At 58.4% G+C, this 24,685-nt stretch overlaps 1 protein-coding gene across 1 annotated transcript in view; it reads left to right on the forward strand.

The window, feature by feature from the left end:
* The first annotated feature begins 105 nt into the window (after window positions 1–105).
* The window catches only part of LOC119107143 (cytosolic 10-formyltetrahydrofolate dehydrogenase), a 24,608-nt gene continuing 28 nt past the window's right edge, over window positions 106–24,685 (forward strand). Inside the window, exons 1-18 of the mRNA XM_037230515.1 lie at window positions 106–418; window positions 2,036–2,174; window positions 5,698–5,932; window positions 7,174–7,339; window positions 7,690–7,864; window positions 8,953–9,113; window positions 9,823–10,034; window positions 10,180–10,369; window positions 12,056–12,142; window positions 13,050–13,165; window positions 13,866–14,087; window positions 14,291–14,484; window positions 16,006–16,199; window positions 16,905–17,024; window positions 18,682–18,784; window positions 20,948–21,095; window positions 22,100–22,299; window positions 22,656–24,685. The exon at window positions 22,656–24,685 is cut by the window's right edge and continues 28 nt beyond it. Coding sequence (XP_037086410.1) covers window positions 353–418; window positions 2,036–2,174; window positions 5,698–5,932; window positions 7,174–7,339; window positions 7,690–7,864; window positions 8,953–9,113; window positions 9,823–10,034; window positions 10,180–10,369; window positions 12,056–12,142; window positions 13,050–13,165; window positions 13,866–14,087; window positions 14,291–14,484; window positions 16,006–16,199; window positions 16,905–17,024; window positions 18,682–18,784; window positions 20,948–21,095; window positions 22,100–22,299; window positions 22,656–22,711 — 2,784 coding nt within the window. The 5' untranslated portion in view covers window positions 106–352 and the 3' untranslated portion in view covers window positions 22,712–24,685. The remainder of the gene's footprint in view (window positions 419–2,035; window positions 2,175–5,697; window positions 5,933–7,173; window positions 7,340–7,689; window positions 7,865–8,952; window positions 9,114–9,822; window positions 10,035–10,179; window positions 10,370–12,055; window positions 12,143–13,049; window positions 13,166–13,865; window positions 14,088–14,290; window positions 14,485–16,005; window positions 16,200–16,904; window positions 17,025–18,681; window positions 18,785–20,947; window positions 21,096–22,099; window positions 22,300–22,655) is intronic.

Here is a 24,685-nt window from a genome sequence, read left to right on the forward strand (position 1 = left end):
TGACGGTTGTGGCAGTACTATAAAGTGAGCTTCGGAGGACGGCGCGGAGGCGGCGTTCCATGGCGCGCAAGTTATTTATAGTGCAGTGACGTCTGCTGAGAGGAGGGCGGCCGGTCCCGCTGGTCCATGGTGTGGTCCGCGAGTGGGGTTATCATTCGTAAATTACAGGTGATCTGCCTGGAATAAGCGCTTAGTTTTAAACAGGGGTGTTGTTGTCGCTCGTGTCTGTGAAGCGGTGGTGGTCTTGCACTCACTTGGATTAAGTATTGGCCTGGAAGCGTGTGGTGTCTATCGAGGCGCCCGGCGAAGGTGGCAGGTTGTAGTTACGCGGGTACTACTCTGAACCCACAAGATGATGCGACTGTTAGGCCTTTACGGGGTTATTCCCAAAGGTGCAAGGACCTTCTCGACATCAAGGGTAAGCATGATGCAGGGCATCATACATTTGTAAAACAATTTGGGTTCTGTCTCAGTCAACATGTGACATAAGGTCCCATGTCAACATTGTATCCTCTGCTTATGTAAGAATGTAGCAGGTGGCACTGCCCCTGCTGTATGCAGAAATTTTGACAACATTTTCTTAAGCTCTACAGTCATGCATGCAGGGCATTGGCCTGAAAATGAGGCTGCCATCAGCTTTTATGCTATATATGTGATCAGTGTTAAATTTTATAATTTCATGTTGCGTGTCTAACTCAAGGTGAGTTCAGTTTCAGTCATGATGCCCTTTCTTCTTACATAAATATATATGATCAATAGTTAAACTGTTTCAAGTGATTGGAGTAGACATCAAACTTTCCTGATAAGTGAATTAAAGGTTTTCTGCCTGATATTCATGTAATGGCATTGCATGACCTGTCCTTAATCCCTGGTGCAATTTGGTTGTTGGGCAGGATGGTTTATCCTATGATCACTTAGGCATTCATGTCACTGGCCATGTCGCTGGCTGTATGTTATGACAACTCTGACCATAACATTATCTGAAGAAAACATCAGGTGGCTTAGTTTCTGTGTAGAAAATGTGTTCAGGGTATCTGAAAGGTAAATAATTTATGTGTAGAAAATGTTTTCAGGGTATCTGAAAGGTAAATTGACTAGCCTGCACTTCCATGTTTTACAAATGGCCTAGAATGAAACTAAGCCAATGTAGTAACTAGTAATAAATGTGCCTTTTCCTTTGGCTGTCTGTTCCAATAAGTGACAGCTATTAACTATGCTATTGGCTGTTTCACATAGGATATTTCAGTACACCACTTACCTGGTATTTGCTGTGAAGCTTTTGGCTAAAGCAGATACATTTGTTGCATGTTACACTTCTCCATAATAGTTTGATTATTATTCACATTATAAGTTTTTGTATAATCCCTACACTCTCATGGTCCATACATCATCATGCAATGCATATTTTATAACAAGCCATGGGTTGTTCTTACCTAGGCTTCTGCTCAGGGTAGGGCTGATCCTGTGTAAGTCCAATCTTGTAGTTGACTCTTCAGAAACCAACTGGCAAAAGACACAAAGTGTCAGGCCCAGCCAACTGTGGGTGTGGGTATTTATGTGCTGCCCACCTTTAATTCCTAAAGAAAAGTATCATATCCAGTATGCTGGGCTGGCCCACCTCTCACTCTGCCACCCACCTGACCCAGTCTAAAAGGAACTGTAGCACAAAGGACAGTCACCCTTGCCATCAAGTAATAAGTTGTACTTTGTGAGCAATGCTGCACATTGTTTTGTTATGAACACTGAAACATGGATTTCTTGAGCCCTCAGTTTCCCAAGCAGCGTCCTGAATCATTGTCAGAGGACGTTATCACATATGTTGGAACTTGTGTCATTGGGGCTTTACAATGCACTCAGCTGCTGAGGCTATATGGCGTCGCCTGCCTCTCACCCTGGTGGTAAGGGCGGCACCGCGGGGAATCGAACCCCGAACCTCCGGCTTCCCAGACGTTCAGCGGTTAACGCAGACACCTTTTGTGTTACAACTTCGAGCATGTGTAAACCTGAAGATGACATTGTTCACTGGTTTCCACAGAGCTGTGAGAAGCTTCGTGTGGCCATTATCGGCCAGAGCACGTTCGCCGGCGAGGTGTACAAGCTGCTGCGGAAGGATGGCCACACGGTGGTGGGCGTGTTCACCGTGCCCGACCAGGGCTCCCGGGAGGACCCGGTCGGTGAGTCCGAGAGGGCCCGGTGGCCGCCCGCCTGCACGGGGTGCAGACGGGTGTCCTCATACAGCTCCAGCGAGGAGGAGGACGGTATGGACTTGGTTTCCATGGCCGGTTTCCGTTTTCTGTCCCTGACATCGGTGAAATTTGTGCGTAATTGTGAGTGCTGACCGCGGTCCAGCAGTGTAGCGTATACATTTGGGTCTTTGACCGTGCACTCGCGTGTTTGTTATGAAGGCATTTAGGAAAGTCGAGTGTCCTGTCAGTACGATTTTCACCAGCAAGACAGCACGCCGATCCTTCCGTCCTAAGTCGGGAAAGAGTCGGGGTTCTTCCTGCCGTAAGCAGTGGTCGACCTGTCTTGGTTCGGCCCGTGAACGCAGCACGGACACCCAGGACGCTGCGCCCCCTCCCCCTCCCCCCCCCCCCACAGGGAGGCCACATGGGCAGCTCGGTCCCGTCCCAGGGCGAGGAGTTGCGACTGTTCTGATTGATTGTCAGTCATGAACGGCTTGCAGTAATTATCTCGCACTACGCTGATGGTGTATATATCATGTAGCTGTCAAATGTGTGGCGCATGCGATGTTTTGGTTTGTGCGATGCAATCTTAATGTGCGCTCGAAGTGTATGCGTGTAGAAGGGTATGCGCGTCTTCCCGACGGGGCTTTGACATGTGACTGAGGGACAATGCTAATCGAATGCTAAATAAAAATCGAACTACATGCTCGCTTTAGCCGTAGCATGTAGTTCGATTTTTTTTGTTATCAGACATGCTGTTGTCTAGACAGTCTCACTATAAATCACATTCCGCTAGCAGAAATTCCCGTAAGTTGCAGTAATCGAATAGGACTTCGTCGTTTGCGTGGTGTGGAAAGTTTTGTAGACGCATTTTAACGAGATTCGTGTCCCACCCTAACTTGTCTATGCAATGCATTAATCCAAGATGTCCTGTATGCTGTCGTTCGATGCATTTTACAAACGCATTGACTTTGCATATTATACTGTGGCACGAGCGCTTTGAATCTCGGTGACCATGGCTGTCGGTGGGGCGGTCCAGACCAGACCAGCCCGATCCGGTCGAGTCCGGTTTTTACTGGTTACTGCGATCTAGCGACTGGCCTTGAAGTGTCATGGCACCTGCGCCAACCGGGTGCGGGGTTACCAACCGGAGGCACTTCGCGGAGCTGCCGTCTGGCTCCGATCGGATAATCCAGTCGAGATGTTGGTGGCACGTGGGTTTAAGCGTCGCGGCGAGGAAAAGACCGCGTTCACGTGTCGGCGCTTTGTCGTCAACCCGATGCTGATCGTCAGATCTGACCGAAACCTCGCGAAACGACAAACGAACAGATATGGACGATCTGGTTCGCCATGGATACGAGGGCGAGATGCACGTCATTTTGACTGATTGATCGATGCACTGATTGCACTGACTTGAAAAAGCCGACGGAGCAATCATACACGGGGCATACAGGGGCCGTGCAAAACGTCCGTAATCCCGATAGTTTCCCACCAAACTGGTCCTCAATGAATAGCCATGACGCAGTTATTTGTTTATCGCCGTCCCCTGGTGTGCGGGCGCGCTGGCGGCGTGGCCTATCACATCCGACGTGTCAGCGTCTAGTGGTGGGCGTGGCGCGCGTTATAAACAGATCGGTAGCTGCGCCGCATCGAGACCCGCCAGCAGGACTTTTGCGTCGTTACGCTCCGTCCGGTCAAGGAACGCTATTCAATCTTAAAGTCGCATGTTATTTCCTTGCGATGTCTCGATGTTACCACGGGGTGGAACATTGAAGCATTGCCGTGCAGGAGCGGCACAGATACGGCGCTGGCCTGTCGGCGGCGATTTCAGCTCCCCCGTGGGTCGAGCGGAGTCCTGCGGACGCCGCTGGGCCGGCGGGCGCCTGGTCATAAGCTTTGCGGTGTTGGGCTGGAGCCGATCGGTCCTCCGGGCTACCGGCCAGGCAGCGCCGTCATGTGCCCATGGCAACGGCCCCCGTGGCCCGGAGCTGAGGGCCTGATGCAACATGTCTCGTATTACTCCCCGCAGACGGCTCCATGATCTCATAGTTGTCTGTCGTATTCTGGGGTTCGGCTGGTCCTGGTGGGCGTGTCGAGGTTCCCGTTCCCCGGTGTGTCGTGGTTGGTGTGCTCATTGCCGAAGAATAGCATAGGACTCCGTCGTCACGGGACGTTTCTAACCTTTCCATTCGCTGTGTTTACGAAGAAATGAAGATGCTGTAGAGACTTACGTCTTGGGAAGGGGTAGGGGGGGGGGGGGTAACCTCTCCGCAGCCGCTGATCTGAACTCTAGTAACACGGCGCCCTATCACGTTTGACTGCATAGCGCTCAGTTTTCACAAGGTCGCATTTTGACCATTCCTTTTTCCAATTAATGTGTCGTGCAATGAAAACTTTGAGTAGGGTGTTCTCAGTCATCGTTTCGCACTTGAGTGGCAGACTGAATTGGACAATATGAAATGAATTTGGCAATGACGCAATGGCGTTCCTGGCATGCCGTTTGTGGAACGTGACTTAAACCTTGGCAAATTGATGGACGCCTGGCTTCGGCCCCGCTACAAGAATGCGGGGTTCCAAGAATTGGCTAATTTGGCATTACGATTATACGAATTGCAATAAAGTATGGGCTGTGAAAAGGCATTAAATATCCAGGCTGCCGACACCCTCCCCCTCCTCCACACCTACCAATGTAGTCGATAGCTGGCGCTCCTTACTATCATTTTGAACGACTGGTGTTCACTCCGACTGCAACGTTGCTGTTTGACCTGAACGGGCCAAAACCGGAAATTGTTGGATTCCTGAGGTATCGAGCTTTGCATTGGTGTTTGTTTCGAGGCTGCGTCATACCTAAGGGTAAAATAACAAGAGTGCTCCCTACCTACTTGTCTCGCCCACGTGTATGAGTGTACACATTTGCCGTAAATGGAATTATATGGGATAAAATCTACGCATGAAGTTACATGGATTCGGTCCATAGTTAAACCTATGAAATATTAGTGCTCCAAATGAAACATAATTTGTAGTACATTTTTGTCGCCAAAACATTTTGGACACTTTTTAACCAACGAATGCATGATACATCTGGGGAGCAATGTAAGTCCAAGATTTTCGGCAATAAAGAAAAAAACTTAAGAGTCATCGACTTCCTGCCTGGGGTCAGCAGCGTTTGGCTGTTGTGGTCACTGTTGCCAGCTTTCAGTGCATCGAGCACAGGCGGACAGCCTGTGGTCCCGGTACAGTCCCGACATCGCCAGCTTAGGCGCCGCACTGGTATCTTCGGTGCTAGTTTAGTACCCGCCGCTGGTACCCTGGTATAGAAATCCTGACTGCTAGATTCGTACGTATGTAAGGCTGAAGGAAAGTCCACCGACTTAGCATGCAGTTCGTGCCGGAGCCAGTCTCTGCTGGCCCCAGCTTTCTCCAGTGTTGACAAACGTGGCACCCCTCCGCGTGACGTGCGTGCGAGGTCGGGGAACCGGGAGGCGACTCTGACCCGCCCTCCGTCCGGCAGCGACCACGGCCGCCGCCGACGGCGTCCCTGTGTTCAAGTTCAAGTCGTGGCGGAAGAAGGGCGTGGCGCTACCCGAGGTGCTGGAGAAGTACAACTCGGTGAACGCCGAGCTGAACGTGCTGCCCTTCTGCAGCCAGTTCATCCCGATGGAGGTGATCAACGCGCCGCGCCACCAGAGCATCTGCTACCACCCGTCGCTGCTCCCGCGCCATCGCGGCGCCAGCTCCATCAACTGGTACGGGCCCGCTCAGAGGGTCAGAGGTCGTCGGCCGGCCGCGGTGGCAGTGACCAAGGTTAAGCTTGCTGGTGTTCTGTTGCATTGCTTTTTAATATTGCACAATTCAGCTTCAATGTTAAGCTCACTTGTTAACCGATGCCTCGTAACGTTGAAGCCCGTGAGGGGTGTTTACCTTGACCGCAACAATGGCAGGGTTTGGTCCCATTACCAGAGCCTGCATGTTTCGGTTTTTGCCGATGTTCCTCGCTGCATGTGTACACGCTGCTGCCGCCGCGGTGGTCCGGACAAGCGGTGAATTGTCGGGTAGCAGACGGTTCCAGTTTTTGTCTGACGCCGCCGTTGGTTGGGGAGGTTTTTGCCCGTCTGCGCGATAGAAAGCGGCCAAGGATGGCGGTTTTTATGACACCTTGAACGCTCATGGCCGACGAAAAAAGATCAGAAAAACCGTCCACTAGGGACAGTTTGATAAAATGTTGTGTTTGCGCGTAGCCAAGAGGCGTCACTGTGATATCGCTGACGTATTGTGTGAAATGCTAGGACACTTGTTCCCCATTTAGTGAGGTGCTTCAGTATTGTATTCGGACCGTCTGTCGTGGGATGAGAAAGCAATTGCCACGAAATGTCAGAGCTCATTGAGACAGGCCAAGTCAGGGAATAATTAGTGAAAGAACACGTTTCGGAATTACATTACTTGCTCCGTTCAGTGTATTGTTCCTCCGTTCAGCGTATTGTTTCATGTTGAATGGGCGCCGCCATGTCATTGCTCTTCACGAATGCTGCGAGTGTGTAAGCAAATTACGGGAGGGTGTAGGAAAACGCAGAGCCTAATGCAAGGTACCTTTCCTAAAAAAAAAATGTGGAGTAAGGGATTGAGAAAGATCCTAACAACGTGGGTAGGAAAACAAATTAGTGAGTAGAAGTGAGCTGTGCTATAAGAATTAGGAAAGGATTTCAAGTGCAGCAGTACAACAACTTACTGAATTTGGCATGAACGTAGCTGGCAACTACAGTCCATAAGCCCATTGCCGCCATCCCAGCGTCCTGGTCAGTCCCAGCCCCTCAAGGTCGTTCGCCCAGCGCTGCCGGCTCTTCAGCTCCTGCGGACGTCTGACCCGCGATGTCACACGCCTGTCGTCTGTTGTGACGTCATGTGTCTGCGGCGCGCGTCGGTCCGCTGTCGACGCCGTCGCCGGTGGTGCTCCGGACTCCGGACTCCGACGGCTGATCCGATGACACAGGACTCTGATGTGCGGCGACAAGAAGGCCGGCTTCTCGATCTTCTGGGCGGATGACGGCCTCGACACGGGCCCCATCCTGTCGCAGAAGGCCTGCGACGTCGACCCGGACGACACCGTCGACACGCTCTACAACAAGTTCATGTACCCCGAGGGTATCAAGGCCATGGTGAGTGCCGCGCCGCGCCATGCCTCGGCGCGCCCAGCGGACTGCGACAAAATGCGTGAAATCCGGCCTGTCGAAATGACGCGGCAGCTGCACTGTCCATGGTACACATGTTGTCAGACAGCTGACCTTCGGCGCAGTGGACCTGGCCTGATCGAGTCGAGGAACGGATGCCTGGCCAGGCCGATGCATGACCCCGTGACCTGACGTGGCCAGCCGGTGTATATGATCCGATTCCGGGCAGTTCACCTCCACGTGACGCGGCCTGACTTGGCTGACATGTGACCTCACCTGACCTGGCCTGACCCTCACCCGACGTCTGACCTGACCGGCTGACCCGCCGCGCTCGTCAGGCGGACGCGGTGAACCGCGTGTCGGCGGGCCACGGCGCCGCGGCGAGACGCAGCCAGAGGAGGGGCGCCACCTATGATCCATTCCCAACAAGAAGGAGCTGGTGCGGCTGGAGCTGGAACGTGTCCCCCGCCGAGGAGATCCACAACTTTATCCGCGGCCTGACCAGCTCGCCAGGTTGCCGTGCGGCGCCGCCGCTGACGGGCCAGGCCGATGCCTCGTCGGCAGCTCTCGACAGGTGAGTGGGCGCCCGCCGCTGATGGGCCCGGCCGGTGCCCGTCAGCAGCTCTCGCCAGGTGCGTGGGCGCCGCCTGCTGATGGCCGGACGACGTGCCAGGTCAGCCCGCTCTCGCAGCTCTCGCCAGGTGCGTGGGCGCCGCCGCTGATGGGCCGGCCGTGCCCGTCAGCAGCTCTCGCCAGGTGCGTGGCGCCGCCGCTGATGGGCCGGCCGGTGCCCGTCAGCAGCTCTCGCCAGGTGCGTGGGCGCCGCCGCTGATGGGCCGGCCGGTACCCGTCAGCAGCTCTCGCCAGGTGCGTGGGCGCCGCCGCTGATGGGCCGGCCGGTGCCCGTCAGCAGCTCTCGCCAGGTGCGTGGGCGCCGCCGCTGATGGGCCGGCCGGTGCTCGTCGGCAGCTCTCGCCGGGTGCGTGGGCGCCGCCGCTGATGGGCCGGCCGGTGCCCGTCAGCAGCTCTCGCCAGGTGCGGTGGGCGCCGCCGCTGATGGGCCGGCCGGTGCTCGTCGGCAGCTCTCGCCGGGTGCGTGGGCGCCGCCGCTGATGGGCCGGCCGGTGCCCGCCGGCAGCTCTCCCCGGCCGCTTGGCAGCTCGGCCGAGCCGGCGCCCGACTCAGCCGGTCGACCTGTGGTCAGTTTGACGGCCTACATAGGTGCAGCGTCTTTGGTGGCGCTCTGGCTCCGTGGCCCGACCAGCGAGACGCTGGGTCGCTACAGAGGTCAGCCGGGTGTTCGTGTTCCCTACATGGCCGCTAGTCGCCGATAGAGGGGTCTGCCCGTGAGGTGGATCCGCGCATATCTCCCTCAGCTCTGGGGGCCTGGACCGCGCTCAAATGCTTAGATACGGTTTGTTAAACTTATGACTGCTCTAAGAGAATGTAGCATTTTGTTACCTTCCAAATTCACGTAGTTCTGTTTTTAGATGACTGACTCATCGCGTTGCAAACCATGTTAGGCTGTGCAATTTTAAGAGGATTGGTTGACGAGGGGGGGGGGGGCTGAGAACGGAGACATCACCGGCGTGGGTTCACAGGTGCGTGGATCGTGATGGATGGGCAGGAGACCAAGCTGTACGGATCGAAGCGGTTCTCGGGCGCGCGGCCCGACGGCACCGAGGTGGCCATCGAGGGCTGCGACCGCCCGGGCGTCATCTGCTCCCATGGGCTGATCCTCACCGGATCCGACGGAAAGATGGTGCGTGCCGCCCAGCGACGCAGCCGTGACCGCGTGGCCTGGGGCTGAGGTCGCAGGCGGTGTGGCGGTGTCGCGGGGTTAATGCATGTAGCCATTTGGCCCCGCTCACGACGGGCGCGTCAGCCTTGTCAGACGCGTGTCAGCCGCGTGAGACGCGTGTCAGCCGTGTGAGATGCGTGTCAGCCGTGTGAGATGCGTGGTAGCTGTGTGAAATGCGTGTCAGCCGTTTGAGATGCATGTCAGCCGTGTGAGATGCATGTCAGCCGTGTGAGATGCGTGGTAGCTGTGTCAGATGCGTGTCAGCCGCGTGAGACGCGTGTCAGCCTTGTCAGATGCGTGTCGGCCACGTGCGACGCGTGTCAGCCGTGTGAGATGCGTGAGGGTGCTGAGGTGGGGCCGGCAGCCATCAGTGATAAGTGAGATGTGTGAGCAGCGCGGCGATTATTGCGGATGGCTGTACTGTGCGGCTTGTGTATGAGTCACGCAATGGTTTCTGCAGATGGCCGTACCGTGCGGCTGGTACCGTGGTGTCTGAGCCATGTGGGGGCATGCGCAGATGGCTGTACCGTGCGGCTCGTACCGTGGTGTGTGAGCCATGTGGTGGTATCTGCAGATGGCTGCACCGTGTGGCTTGTGTCTGAGCCGTACGGTGTTTTCTTCGGACGTTTGCGCAGTGCGGCGAGCGTGAGCTTCTGCGACCTGCCGGCAGGTGTCGGTGGCGCGGCTCTCTGTGGCAGGCAAGATGGTGCAGGCGGCCCGGTACGGCCAGGCGGAGGAGGCGCGTGAGCGGTTGGAGCTGACCGCCGAGGAGCAGGCCCTCTCGGACGCGCTCCGGCGCACCTGGGCCGACATCCTGAAGATCGAGGTGGCTGACGAGACCGACTTCTTCGCCGCCGGCGCCGGCAGCATGGACGTTGTCAGGTAGGCGATTCGGTGACGTAAAGTTGTGCCGACGATATTTCGCTTATCTTCGTTGTTGGTTTGCCTGTCCGGCTGCAGTGCTGGTGGGTTGCAGCCGGAAAAACTAGGGATTGGGTCATGATTTCTGGTGCTTTGCGTGTTGCAGGCTGCTGGAAGATGTGAAGCAGAGGAGTGGGATTGAGCTGCAGAACGAGGACGTGTTCATGGCCTCCAAGTTCGACGACTTTGTCCAGACGGTGGTCTTCGTGTCTCGCGGCGGCAGCCTTAAACCAGAGTTCACTTACGACGCCATCAAGATGCACGTCAACAACATGGATATTTCCTTCCCCCATCAGGTCACTATATATGCATCATGATTGTCAATGTTCAAAGGTCAAGGGTTCAAGGTTGTCAGGGGTGAAGCCCTTGTCACGGACTTTGAGGTAGCGCCTATGAGTGTGAATGTAAATGAGCTGGAGCTCCGATCGTTACTTTTTCCATGTCCATTGAAACATTGCCTCACGGTGGACAGGGTCGTACACGCCGTCATTATTAAGAAGCGATTTCGACCGAGCGGCTTTAGTTTGCGGGGTGCATCGAAACCAAATCACTGATTGACACCGCCCTGGTAGCGGGGTGCCGGTGGTGTAGTTAACGCATCTGCGTTAATCACTACGCGTCTGGGAAACCAGAGGTACGGAAACCTGCGGTGCCCGCCCTTCCTGACAGGGTGAGAGACAGTCGACGCCATATAGCCTCAGCAGCTGAGTGCGTCGTAAAGCCCCAATGATACACACCGCCCTGGTAGCTAGTAACTCTAAAAGTGAACTTATTTATGTCAGCGGTCAGAAAACGGATGTGCTGGTACACGCTCGTAGGTCCAGGGCCTTGCGGCGTATCGCATCGTACGCAGAGTTTCAGCGTACTTGCACAGATGGCTCCAAGACGGAAGTGGGCGCTGTATCTGCACTTGTATGTGATACACTACGCGGTCCTTTTCGTTACCGAAACACGCCTCAGTTTACACTTCCTGAGTTTGTCACCAACCTGAAAACGCTCTCTTTTATTGAAGTTGGTGACAGCATTTGCAATGGACTCTGTGGATTCGTTGAGCAGCTCTCTGGCTTTAAAAGCTTTTAACGCGTCCTCTTACCTCGTCTTTATGTCCTCTTACACAGGATATTTTAGCTCGGCTAAAGATGCCGGATCGCGTCGGTAAGGTGGTGGTGCTCCGTTGGATGCCAAGCCATGCTGGTGTCGCTAGTAACGAGCCCGCGGATACAGATGCAAGAGAGAGCGGCCTGTGCATCACGTTGACACCGCCTGCCCCTTCGTGCCAGAGACTCGCACCGGGCCATAGCGAGCGGGGTAAAAGACAAATGGCAACACTGCTGGAATAGCATGACAGGCAATGAGCTTAAGATGAGGGAAACACAGGCCCATGGTAGTCGAGTTCACGCAAGGCACGACAAGGAGCACTGACCGCGGAATGTGAATCGCCCACACGCATGCGACTCACGACGACCTGTTGTGTAGTGGAGACCGGCAATGTTGTTTTCGTAATGCGCTACCCACCGTTTGCAACACTATTTGCACATGTCTAGAGTTTATCGAAGAGCGCCTTTTTCATTTTAGTCAAAATGCTCCCATCTGTTATCTTTTCTGATACGCTTGACAACGACTTTCTTCGGGTTGTTACAGGTCAATTGTTTTCATTTGCAACTTACAGGAATGTCAGCCATTTACACGCCGCGTCAGCCAGTTAACAGCTGTGGGCGCGAATTGACCATCGTAGTCGACGCTCCCTTAAGCCCCGATCACCATCACCAGCCGTGTTGTGCCGTATGTCCGTTTGGAATGCGGGCCATACTATTTTTATAGGTTGGCATGGCATTGCGTCTGAGGCACATGGCATGTCACGTACGATCGCGCCTTGAGTGTTTCGCGACTCTGCAGAGCTGTGTTTGATGTGTGGAGCGGCTGTCGACAAGAGTCGCGTAGGTTTTGCCGCGCCATGAGCTGACCGCCCGCTGTCCGCGCAGGTGTTCATCAATAACGAGTTCTCCGAGAGCACCACCGGCCGTCAGATCACGTCCATCAACCCGGCCGACGAGAAGCCCATCTGCGACGTAAGTGGCGCGCGCCGCCGGGGGCGGCCGGGCGCCCCCGGGGCTGCCGCGTGGGGCGGGCTCGACTGGGCTCTCCGCTGGGCCGGGCGCCCCCTGGGCTGCCGCGTGGGGCGGACTCGACTGGGCTCTCCGCTGGGCCGGGCGCCCCCTGGGCTGTCGCGTGGGGCGGACTCGACTGGGCTCTCCGCTGGGCCGGGCGCCCCCGGGGCTGCCGCGTGGGACGGGCTCGACTGGGCTCTCCGCTGGGCCGGGCGCCCCCGGGGCTGCCGCGTGGGGCGGGCTCGACTGGGCTCTCCGCTGGGCCGGGCGCCCCCGGGGCTGCCGCGTGGGGCGGGCTCGACTGGGCTCTCCGCTGGGCCGGGCAGCCCCTTGGGCTTTGGATGATGAGCTGCTGCAGGGTCCAAAGGGCGGGGACTGGATAAATGCGGTCAGATGTGGCGGGCACGTATTCCAGTCCAGGGCACATTGTAGTGGCGAGTTGAGCTTTTTTGGATGTTAGGTTATAGATGTCTAGAGAGTGGGGATGCTCAGGACCATGTTGACCTAGCCCGTGTGGCAGGTCTCAGAGTTGTGTGGTGAGACGCGCTGGTGTTGCCTGTTCGTGGTGTGCGTGGGATCTGTGATAGGTACCGTACCGCTCTCCTTAAAAATATTGGCTATATGCGCCGGCCTCCCGTTGTCGCGTCGCAGTCTGTTCACTGAATGTCGATGTGTTTTGGGCTCATAGGATTGAGGAGAGCGCGGCCTTGAGTTGGTGGAGCAGTCACCACAAGGCAGGCGCTACTTCCAAACGGCTCGTAACGGATACCTGCATCCAGCTGCGTTGATTTGCCGTGCGTGTTGTCAAGGCGCCTGAGCAGTAGCATCGGAGACCGGGACAATCTCAGCTTTTCATTTGGTTCAACAGGTGGCGCGGTCGTCTCCGGCGGACGTGGACCGCGCTGTGAAGGCGGCGCACGTGGCGTTCACCGAAGGCGAATGGGGCAAGATGAACGCTCGCGACCGGGGCGCGCTCATGTACAAGTAGGTGGCGTTGACAGACGTAGATCTATAGGTCGGGCATCGTTACACCCCACGTCCCAAGGGACTGCATACAGGCCGGTGGACCATACGATCTGTTCTGCGTTAGCGTTCCAATTAGCGATGTGTTTTAATGACTTACATGTGTTGATCGCAACTAAGTTGTGTGGACGTGTGGACACGCATGCGTTAATGTTTGCGTTATGCTAACACGCGCAACCGCGTTTCTTTGCACGTGGGCGTTGCTTCTCATCTGTTACGCTTTACTAAGCTTCGCTCAAGATATTGATTTCCGGTATGGAGCATAGCCCGCAAAAAGTAAACAATAAAATGAGAGCGACGTGACTGTATCAGCTGGCATTAAACGTCCTAGATAGTCTAACCCAGGCAGCTAAGAGAGTTACCGCAGCATGCTGCAGGCACAGTCCTCGAGTCCGGTGTATAATATCGCGCCATGGGTTGTGACGCAGATTTGTTAGCTGGTTACCGATTGGAAGACGCCATCAACATGGGCTTTTGCTGTCTTGCTGCCAGCTCGTAACAGCCCATGTGCCAACAGCTACACATACACGTGTCTGTGACCAGGCCTGTTCCCATGCCGGGGCATTGGCACCGCTCTGCATCGTGCGTGTCTCTGGCGGCGGCGGCGGCCGTGAGTCCGCCAGCCTCGCCCCGGCTGTGACGCGCCTGCCCCGCGCCGCAGACTGGCCGACCTCATGGACCAGCACAAGGAGGAGCTGGCCACCATCGAGACGATCGACTCGGGCGCCGTCTACACGCTGGCGCTTAAGACGCACGTGGGCATGTCGATCGACACGTGGCGCTACTTCGCCGGCTGGTGCGACAAGATCCAGGGCAAGACCATCCCCATCAACAACGCCCGGCCCAACCACAACCTCACCATCACCAAGCGCGAGCCGATCGGGTGAGACACGCAGACGCGTGACGCGTGACGTGTGACGAACGCGGGCGGATGGGCTGAGGCACCGCCACTGAGACTTCGTCACCAAACGCGAACCGAGCGGACGAGGCGTCGATGGCGTCGGCGGCGGACGCTGCATGTGGTCGGACTGGCCGTGTGTCGTTGGGTCGGACCCTGAGCCCACACGTCTCGCTCGTTGCCGGCAGCGTGTGCGGTCTGGTGACGCCGTGGAACTACCCACTGATGATGCTGTCCTGGAAGATGGCCGCCTGCCTGGCGGCCGGCAACACGGTGGTGATCAAGCCGGCCCAGGTGTCGCCACTGACGGCGCTCAAGTTCGCCGAGCTGGCCGTCCACGCCGGCTTTCCGCCCGGCGTCATCAACGTTGTGCCCGGCTCAGGTGAGCTGGTCGGGCCGACCGGCCCCGGACACCGGTCAGGAGGGCGGAGTGATGTGGCCGGGACTGGGGTGGCCCGCTCGGGGACGTGGTGAGGCTCGGGACACCGGTCAGGAGGGCGGAGTGATGTGGCCGGGGCTGGGGTGGCCCGCTGGGGGACGTGGTCAGCCTGGGACACCGGTCAGGAGGGCGGAGTGATGTGGCCGGGGCTGGGGTGGCCCGCTGGGGGACGTGGTCAGCCCGGGACACCGGTCAGGAGGGCGGAGTGATGTGGCTGGGGCTGGGGTGGCCCGCTGGGGGACGTGGTCAGCCCGGGACACCGGTCAGGAGGGCGGAGTGATGTGGCTGGGGCTGGGGTGGCCCGCTGGGGGACGTGGTCAGCCCGGGACACCGGTCAGGAGGGCGGAGTGATGTGGCTGGGGCTGGGGTGGCCCGCTGGGGGACGTGGTCAGGCCCCGGACACCGGTCAGGACAGCGGGGTTATGTAGCCGGGGCTGGGATGGCCCGCTGGAGGCACGTGTTCAGGACGGCGGGTTAGGTAGCTGGCGCTGGGGTGGCCGGCTGGGGGACGTGGTCAGAACGGCGGGTAAGGTCGCTGGCGCTGGGGTGGCCGGCTGGGAGACGTGGTCAGGACGGCGGGTTAGGTCGCTGGCGCTGGGGTGGCCGGCTGAGGGACGTGGTCAGGACGGTAGGGTTGTAGCCGTGGCTGGAGTGGCCCGCTGGGGGATGTGGTTACCCTGGCCGGCCAGACTGGCGGGCTCAGGATAACACAGCTTCCCAGACAATATTCACGGTCGGCTCTTGGCAATGGACATTGCTGGCTGGAGTTTACAATCTTGGTTGTTGTGATCAGAAAATATCCGGGACGTCTGATCCCGGAGGGGAACGCGCACTTTAATTCTCTGCCCGCTAAATAGCAGTCCTTAAGAACGTTTTAGAGCCTCACCGTCTCGAAGCCCAATAGGTCAACCCAGGCAGCAGAGAGCGGGCTTGACTGTGTGTGGATAGAGGCGGGGTCCCTTTTGGGCGAGGTCAGGGTCGGGACGCCAACAGGGCGCCCAGCTAAGCGCAGGGCCGGGGTCCGTTGCTGCCGTGTGTTGATCCAGTGGCAATGCCAGTCGGCGATACAGGCTGCTGGATAGCTGGGCCGGTACCGACACGGTCTGTGGCCGGCTGGGCTGAGGGGCCGCTTCTCTGGGTGAGCTGAGGGGCCGCTCCTCTGGGTGAGCTGAGGAGCCGCTCCTCTGGGTGAGCTGAGGGGCCGCTCCTCTGGGTGAGCTGAGGGGCTGTTCTTCTGGGTGCGCTGAAGAGTCGCTCCTCTGGGTGAGGCGAGGGGCTGCTCCTCTGGGTGAGCTGAGAGGCTGCTCCTCTGGGTGAGCTGAGGGGCCTGTCCTCTGGGTGAGCTGAGGGGCCTCTCCTCTGAGTGAGCTGAGGGGCCTGTCCTCTGGGTGAGCTGAGGGGCCTCTCCTCTGAGTGAGCTGAGGGGCCTCTCCTCTGAGTGAGCTGAGGGATGCTCCTCCGCAGGCGGCGAGTGCGGCCAGGCGATCGCCGACCACCCGCTGGTGCGCAAACTGGGCTTCACCGGCTCCACCGAGATTGGCAAGGTCATCATGAAGTCGTGCGCCGAGTCCAACCTGAAGAAGGCCTCGCTCGAACTGGGTGGCAAGTCGCCGCTGGTCATCTTCGCCGACGCCGACCTGGACAAGGCCGTCCGCATGGTGGGTTGCGCGGCTTGGCGCCGATCGGAAGCCCGGGCTGCCCTGACCGCCGATCAGTGGGCGGGATCCTAGCTGTATTTGAATGCGTTTCTGCTGTCTGGACATCATGTTGAAAGGCTGCTGGAGGGTGCCACGCGTTTGTGAGCGGTGCGGCTGCCGTGGTGGGAGTTCGGTTCGTTTGGGACCTGCGGAGCGTGTTGGAACGTTCCAGTGGAATGACGTTGATTGCGTTCACGGGTCTTGGCCAACACCTTCGCGGTGCCCTGACGGATGTTCGCCAAAACGGCCGCGTGGCGCGCCGGGCGACGGTGGCCACCTGTGAACGCCAGAATTGATTGCAAGACGACTGTCGTTTTATTTCGGCAGACAGCGACAGCAGCTGTGTGTGCCGGGCCCCGCAGGGAAGGAGTGTGCATGTGTGTGTGTCAGGGATGGAGTGTGCACGTGTGACGTCAGTTGCAGGGCTGCCAGATGTGGAAACAGCAGGCAGGCGGTCCCTTATCGCCAACTGAAAGTTACGCAGGCCCGCATCTTGCAACACGTTGGTGACGAGCGTCCCTGGCATCGCCTGGTCGCAATGCCGCTATGCTAACCGATGCGCGCACGGTAGATGAGTGGCTGTTGTCCCCGGCACCACGACAATCGTTTTGCAATCGGCAGCGTGCCGCGCTCATCGTTGACGGCGGCTCTGTCCACGGTTCGCAGGGCATGAGCAGTGTGTTCTTCAACAAGGGCGAGAACTGCATCGCCGCGGGCCGCCTGTTCGTCGAGGAGTCCATCTACGACGAGTACCTGCGCCGCATTATCGAGGAGATCGGGAAAATGGTGAGCGAGATGCACCCGTCCCCTTCTGGGACAGGACCTGTACGGCACTAGCTGAGGGGCCACTGAGCGTAGCGGCGCACTGCCTGGGAAATCACGGTCGGGGACTCGGTACGGACACGCTTAGTGCTGATCCAGCTTTGATCGTCGTACTTAAACATGACGTCATCAATACGCGGTAAGGCTGGCTCCACATAACGGTTATCGGCGCTGCTTGGAGGTCGGAGTGGTGTTTAGGCTCACGACGGAGCTGCGTGCTGGATCTGCCCCTTCGCAGCTCTGATGTAGCAGCTCCCTGCTGTCGGATAGAGGCGGCCGTCTCCTGCGCCGATGATGACGGGAGGGTGCAGTTTAGTGCGGCGAGTGGACCTAAATAGAATGTGTCCCTTGGCTTTCGCCAGGCATTGTTCTTAAACACATTACCTGTGGTGCCATGGTGTCCTAGCTGCGCCTTGTCATTTTTTGCCGTTTCTGAACGCGTTCCGTTGCGTTGGCAACGCTGTGGTTTGGTGATTACCTCTCGGGATACAGCTGAATTCACTTCCACTTGACCCAGTGCGATATTGAAGTTGACACTGGCAGTGTTTGGAGTGTACACGCGTGCCCGTCGCACGCGCCAGTCGGTGAGCTGCGACTCTCCGCGTCAGCCCTGGCGCGCAGGCGGGCTGGGGGCTCCGAAACAGAGCCCGGTGGTGCTGCTGTAGGCATACCAAAGCGGGTTGAAGTCCTGACTATTGTAGTAAACACTGGGCACCTGACGTGCGTGCGCCCGCTGCCCATGCCCGTCCGACCTACGCGAACAGGAGGAAAGGAGGAGGGGCGCTGCCGCGTGCCTCCGCACCTGAAATGCGAGCCGCCTCACGTTCGTTCGTCGACCATCTGAGTACCTGTGACGCCCCCGCGGCGCACATCGGCGGGCCTAGTCAGGGGACGCCCGCCGGTGCGGCGGCCGGCTGTGGCGGGGTCATGGCGCGCCACGCGGCCCGTGCGCCCCGGCGACGTGTCGAGTGATCCGGCCCGTCCCAGCTCTGCCTTGGCCAGCCTGTCCTGAATAACGCGTCACTGCTGGCGTCGCCTCAGGTCCCATTGGTCTTCTTGAAGCCGCACCCACGGTGCCCGGCCTCTCATGCAGTGCGGTCTCACTGGGCTGCTCTTTGCCTAGAAAAAATAACACGTAGCGCATTTTGGTCATTACAGACTCACACCACCAATTGGGAGCGAATTCAGGACTGGACCTAAAACTGCATACATTAATACAGTGAGCATTAGACATTCGAGACGCTTAAATCACGTCATGTTTGAGTGGCGCTTCTGGTTTTCATAGTAACAAATTTTGTTCTGCCACTCGACAAAGTGCGGTAGGATATAAAAACGTTATGTTTGTGCTTCTTGGTTTACTGGTGATATTCACCCAATTTTTTCCAAAAAAATCACCCAATCGGACCCTCCTCAATATACCTTCTGATTCTCGAGCCTGGCTCCCTTTGCTGCATGGCCCCGCTTTGTGTGTGAAGTCATTTGCTCTTCTCGTTCCGTCCTTTCGTTTGCACCTCGCCTCACCTGCCTCCGCCTGCCCGCTTGCTAATGACGTCACCGCGCCGTCCGCTGGCCACGTATCATCTGGTGCCGGCCCGGCTGACGGCCATGTCCTCGCCGGCAGACAATCGGCGACCCGCTGGACCGGTCCACGCAGCACGGGCCGCAGAACCATCGCGCCCACCTCGACAAGCTGCTGGAGTACGTGCAGACGGGCGTGGCCGAGGGTACGTGACGTGAGAGCGCCGAGGCCGGCGGTGACGAGGTCACCTGCGGGGTCGGCGGTCACCGCCGCCGTCCCCGCGATGATCCGGAGAGGCCGTTGTTACCGGCTGTATCATGTGCTCTGCGTTGACCGTGTGTCACCGGCTGTATCTTGTGCTCTGCGTTGACCGTGTGTCACCGGCTGTATCTCGTGCTCTGCGTTGACCGTGTGTCACCGGCTGTATCTTGTGCTCTGCGTTGACCGTGTGTCACCGGCTGTATCTTGTGCTCTGCGTTGACCGTGTGTCACCGGCTGTATCATGTGCTCTGCGTTGACCGTGTGTCACCGGCTGTATCTTGTGTTCCGCGGTGACCGTGTGTCACCGGCTGTATCTTGTGCTCTGCGGTGACCGTGTGTCACCGGCTGTATCATGTGCTCTGCGTTGACCGTGTGTCACCGGCTGTATCATGCGCTCTGCGTTGACCGTGTGTCACCGGCTGTATCTTGTGCTCTGCGTTGACCGTGTGTCACCGGCTGTATCTTGTGTTCCGCGGTGACCGTGTGTCACTGGCTGTATCTTGTGCTCTGCGTTGACCGTGTGTCACCGGCTGTATCATGTGCTCTGCGTTGACCGTGTGTCACCGGCTGTATCATGTGCTCTGCGTTGACCGTGTGTCACCGGCTGTATCATGTGCTCTGCGTTGACCGTGTGTCACCGGCTGTATCATGTGCTCTGCGTTGACCGTGTGTCACCGGCTGTATCTTGTGCTCTGCGGTGACCGTGTGTCACCGGCTGTATCTTGTGTTCCGCGGTGACCGTGTGTCACCGGCTGTATCTTGTGCTCTGCGTTGACCGTGTGTCACCGGCTGTATCATGTGCTCTGCGTTGACCGTGTGTCACCGGCTGTATCATGTGCTCTGCGTTGACCGTGTGTCACCGGCTGTATCTTGTGCTCTGCGGTGACCGTGTGTCACCGGCTGTATCTTGTGCTCTGCGTTGACCGTGTGTCACCGGCTGTATCTCGTGCTCTGCGTTGACCGTGTGTCACCGGCTGTATCTTGTGCTCTGTGTTGACCGTGTGTCACCGGCTGTATCTTGTGCGCTGCGGTGACCGTGTGTCACCGGCTGTATCTTGTGCTCTGCGTTGACCGTGTGTCACCGGCTGTATCTTGTGTTCCGCGGTGACCGTGTGTCACCGGCTGTATCTTGTGCTCTGCGTTGACCGTGTGTCACCGGCTGTATCTTGTGCGCTGCGGTGACCGTGTGTCACCGGCTGTATCTTGTGCTCTGTGTTGACCGTGTGTCACCGGCTGTATCTTGTGCGCTGCGGTGACCGTGTGTCACCGGCTGTATCTTGTGCTCTGCGTTGACCGTGTGTCACCGGCTGTATCTTGTGCTCTGCGTTGACCGTGTGTCACCGGCTGTATCATGTGCTCTGCGTTGACCGTGTGTCACCGGCTGTATCTTGTGCTCTGCGGTGACCGTGTGTCACCGGCTGTATCTTGTGTTCCGCGGTGACCGTGTGTCACCGGCTGTATCTTGTGCTCTGCGTTGACCGTGTGTCACCGGCTGTATCATGTGCTCTGCGTTGACCGTGTGTCACCGGCTGTATCATGTGCTCTGCGTTGACCGTGTGTCACCGGCTGTATCTTGTGCTCTGCGGTGACCGTGTGTCACCGGCTGTATCTTGTGCTCTGCGGTGACCGTGTGTCACCGGCTGTATCTTGTGCTCTGCGTTGACCGTGTGTCACCGGCTGTATCATGCGCTCTGCGTTGACCGTGTGTCACCGGCTGTATCATGCGCTCTGCGTTGACCGTGTGTCACCGGCTGTATCTTGTGCTCTGCGGTGACCGTGTGTCACCGGCTGTATCATGCGCTCTGCGTTGACCGTGTGTCACCGGCTGTATCTTGTGCTCTGCGTTGACCGTGTGTCACCGGCTGTATCATGCGCTCTGCGTTGACCGTGTGTCACCGGCTGTATCTTGTGCTCTGCGGTGACCGTGTGTCACCGGCTGTATCATGTGCTCTGCGTTGACCGTGTGTCACCGGCTGTATCTTGTGCTCTGCGTTGACCGTGTGTCACCGGCTGTATCATGCGCTCTGCGTTGACCGTGTGTCACCGGCTGTATCTTGTGCTCTGCGGTGACCGTGGTGACCTGTCGTGACCCCTTCCCATCCGACAGGTGCCCGGCTGGTGGTCGGAGGTAAGCAGGTGGACCGGCCCGGCCTTTACATGGAGCCCACCGTCCTGGCCGACGTCGAGGACCACATGTTCGTGGCTAAGGAGGAGTCCTTCGGCCCCATCATGGTCCTCTCCAAGTTCGCTGAGGGGTAAGGCAGCACGGTCGGTTGTGGTCGCAATGGCCTGCATGTGTGCCCCCTCGCATCCGAGTGTGGTGTGCTTGTGTTCGGGTAGGATTCTGCGTGTTGGTTTGTTCTTTTTTGCAACTTCCTGAGGGGAATGGAAATAGGGCTTGATAAGCCGCAATCTGACCAACAAGTGTAGATCAAGCCATCAAATGTAATCTGCCAAGCTGCTACAGATACGTGAGGGACTAGAGGGAGGGAACGAAGGGGTGGGAGGAAGGAGAGGGAGGCGCGCGCGTAGACGTCTGACCCGGCTGTGCCGTTGTGGGGACGTCGGTGCCGTGGTGACGTGAGTAGGCTGGCTGTGCTGTCGTGCGTGTGTCGGACTGTCGTGACGTGGGCTGCGTGGGTGGAGTGCCGCCCCGCTCTCGGGGCGCCGCCCCCGCGCTGTCGGCCTCAGCTCGCCCGCAGCTGTCGGCCGCCTCCTGACGTCAGTCGACCGGGCCGCACTTACGCAAACGCCCACCACTTGACCCCGCTTGTTTGTCTCACACAGGACGTGTTTGGGTGGGAAGGATGCCAAGTTTGGCGTGTATAGTGTAAAGGTCGTTCCGCCGTCATCTGTTGCCTATAGGCTGTTGTGTGGCGTCGCCACCGGTGCTTGGTTGCAAGCGTCAGTGTCGGTAGCGTTCTCAGCTGGTCGTAGTGTCATCGCGTGTGCCGACGGTAGCTGTTGCACAAAGGTCAGCGACCGGTGACGAAGTTGGGCGGGGGACACAGTTGCCGAAGGCCTGCTGAATCTCAGTGTTGCCGTTAGAGGATCTTGCCCGACCTGGCCTGGCCTGACCTGACCTGACCTGACCTGACCTGACCTTACGGGGCCTCGAGAGCGGCCTGGCCGTGCGTGACCTAATCTGACCTGAGAAGCCGTGTGGCCGTGCTTATCTGACTCGATCCGGCACGACCTGATCTGAGGAGCCGCCTCTGGCTGCGCCTGACCACCCCTTCCCCCCCTCCTCCTCCCACAGCGACGTGGAGGGTGTGGTGCGTCGGGCTAATGATACCGAGTACGGCCTGGCGTCCGGTGTCTTCACGCGGGACATCAACAAGGCGCTGTACGTGTCGGACCGGCTGGACGCCGGCACCTGCTTCGTCAACACCTACAACAAGACGGACGTGGCCGCCCCCTTCGGCGGCTTCAAGCAGTCCGGCTTCGGCAAGGACCTCGGTGAGCGGTAGCCGGCTGGCGACAGGCGCGGCTCGCACGGCGCAAGCTCAGGCGCCTTTCGCAGGGTTGGATGTGTAGGAGCTGTCCCGCGTCGGACGTTACGTGTGGCAATCGGAATGTTCAGTGTATGTTCCATCTGGTGTGTGGCTTGTCTGTCGTGAATGACTTGTGTATGTGCTATACTTGATGGTCGTCTCCGAAGTGACTGAAGTTCACCCTGTCGGTTGATCGGCGCGATGGCTGGAGTTGGTCCATCACAGACGGCCCATGGGGGTTTGAGTGTTCACTTGTCGTAACTCTTGACACCGCGGATAGTTCCTGCGCATGAGATGACATCGCTCCGCGCCCTCCCACAGGCGAGGAGGCTCTCCAGGAATATCTCAAGACCAAGACCATCACGTTCGAGTACTAATCGCCCGCCCATGGGGCGGCGCTGCCACCGCAGCCGGGGCTGGGTGGGATCCCTCCCCTCCCCCGGACTGCTTAGGTCACAACGAGACGTCTCCCTGGTGTCTGTTGCTGTGTTGGGGAGCTGCGCCCGGCTCCCGGGGCGTTACGGGAAAGATTGAGGGTGTATCGAGGCGAGGGGAGGGCGGACGCGGCACCTCCATGGGTGCTCAGCGACGAGCGGTGTCCAGGCCGTGGAGTACGGGTCGCAAGTGCTTCCAACGGTCCAGTCGGCTACTGGGCTGTTTTGAAACAATCGCCGCTCCGATGTCCGTGGCGGTCGGAGCACCGATGTACGTAACGAGTGGCCCTTGTATCCACTGAACACAAATGTCAATCGTCTGAATCATCAAGGATCATGCTGTGGTGCTAGTTGGCCGGGAATAACGCACGTTGTTACTGTCGGCCGAATGGTGACATCTAGACACGGGACTTTGTACCCGCATTGCCGCCGAGCCTTACTGTACTCTGAACCGAGTAATTGTGTGGACGGTGCTACTGCGGACCGTTTGTCGAGTGCAGCGGGTCCTGCGCTGCGCCCCCGGGTCTGCCCCGCCGAGTCGAGCCGAGCCGCGCCGCGCCACTCGGGCGGGGGAGGGCGACGGCCGGCCGGTCTGTGGGGTAGACCCGTGGCGTCTCCCGGCCCTCCGGTGCGCTCCCACCGCCAGTCGCTGCGGCGATACGGCGCTAGTGCGTCACTGCCGATCGCGAACATGATCTTTTGGAACGTAACACTTTCGGTTTGTGTTATGCTTCTCATGCGATTTTACTAGAGTCTCAGTTCTGGGCTGTGACGGGCGTTGAACTGCCGGCGCAGGGTGTTTTAATGCGTTTATAGGTATGCTTACAAAGCGTGGCGTTTTGTTGGTGTTGCTGGCTTGGTTTCTGGGAGTTGCAACAAGGACGATGGTTTATGCGAGCAGACTAACTTTGGCGGAGCTTTTACTGCTGTGTATCTGCCCTTAGTCTGCATGCAGTGATTTGTTTCTGTAGATGCCGTCTAACCACGGCTATTATTTTCCGGGCTGGTGTATATAATCTCTTTGGGAGCCGCCACACCTTTACTAGGTACCGGTGGTGTCATGCGCGTCTCGTACTGATCTGTACAGGGGGGCGGAGACCGGCTGGCTGTCTTCTGACGTCTGGTCGCGGGACGGGGTGTGGGCCGCGGACGGGGTTTGGTGACTGGTGTCTGGGTGCGGTGCTGGTCACGCCTCACCTAGCGGTCGGCGGCGGTCGCCCGGCGGCTTCCCTGCCCGTGAGCGTGTGTGTACTGCCCGGGCCGGGGAGTCCGCTCGAGGTGGTGTCGGGGCTGGCTGGCGTCTGGGGTTCGGCCGCAGCTGCCGGACTGCCCGACAATGTCCTCTGTAGAGGTGGCAGCTGTCGGCCCGCTTGGTACCCGAGCGTCCTCTATGGAGGTGGCAGCTGCTATTCCGCCGGGTCCCTGACGCGCTGGTGGTCGGTGGGGCCTGCCGCCGCTCGGGTTACACTGGAAGCGGGCGGTGGCGGGCCGGGAAGCAAACACCAAGCCCTATCTTGTGCCATGCCGCGTGCCGACCGGACGCGGGCCAGTGACGGTTGGGCACGGGTGGCGGTCCCAGTGACGGCTAGGCACGGGTGGCGGTCCCAGTGACGGTTGGGCACGGGTGGCGGTCCCAGTGACGGCTAGGCACGGATGGCGGTCCCAGTGACGGTTGGGCACGGGTGGCGGTCCCAGTGACGGTTAGGCACAGGTGGCGGTCTCAGTGATGGTTGGGCACAGGTGGCAGTCCCGGACGGACTCGCAGCTCATATGTGACTCGCTCAACGTCGACTAACAGTGGGATCAGCGAGACCCGTGCTCCCCGTGTTGCACTCTGCGCTGAAACACGTCATCTGCGATGCGACGGGTCCGTGGTGTAGGCCGTCAAACCTGTGCAGCCAAACTCTCGTGGACCGT

This window comes from Pollicipes pollicipes, unplaced genomic scaffold, assembly GCF_011947565.3.
Source record: "Pollicipes pollicipes isolate AB1234 unplaced genomic scaffold, Ppol_2.1 Scaffold_6686;HRSCAF=7923_pilon_pilon_pilon, whole genome shotgun sequence".
NCBI classification, from domain to species: Eukaryota; Metazoa; Arthropoda; class Thecostraca; order Pollicipedomorpha; family Pollicipedidae; genus Pollicipes; species Pollicipes pollicipes.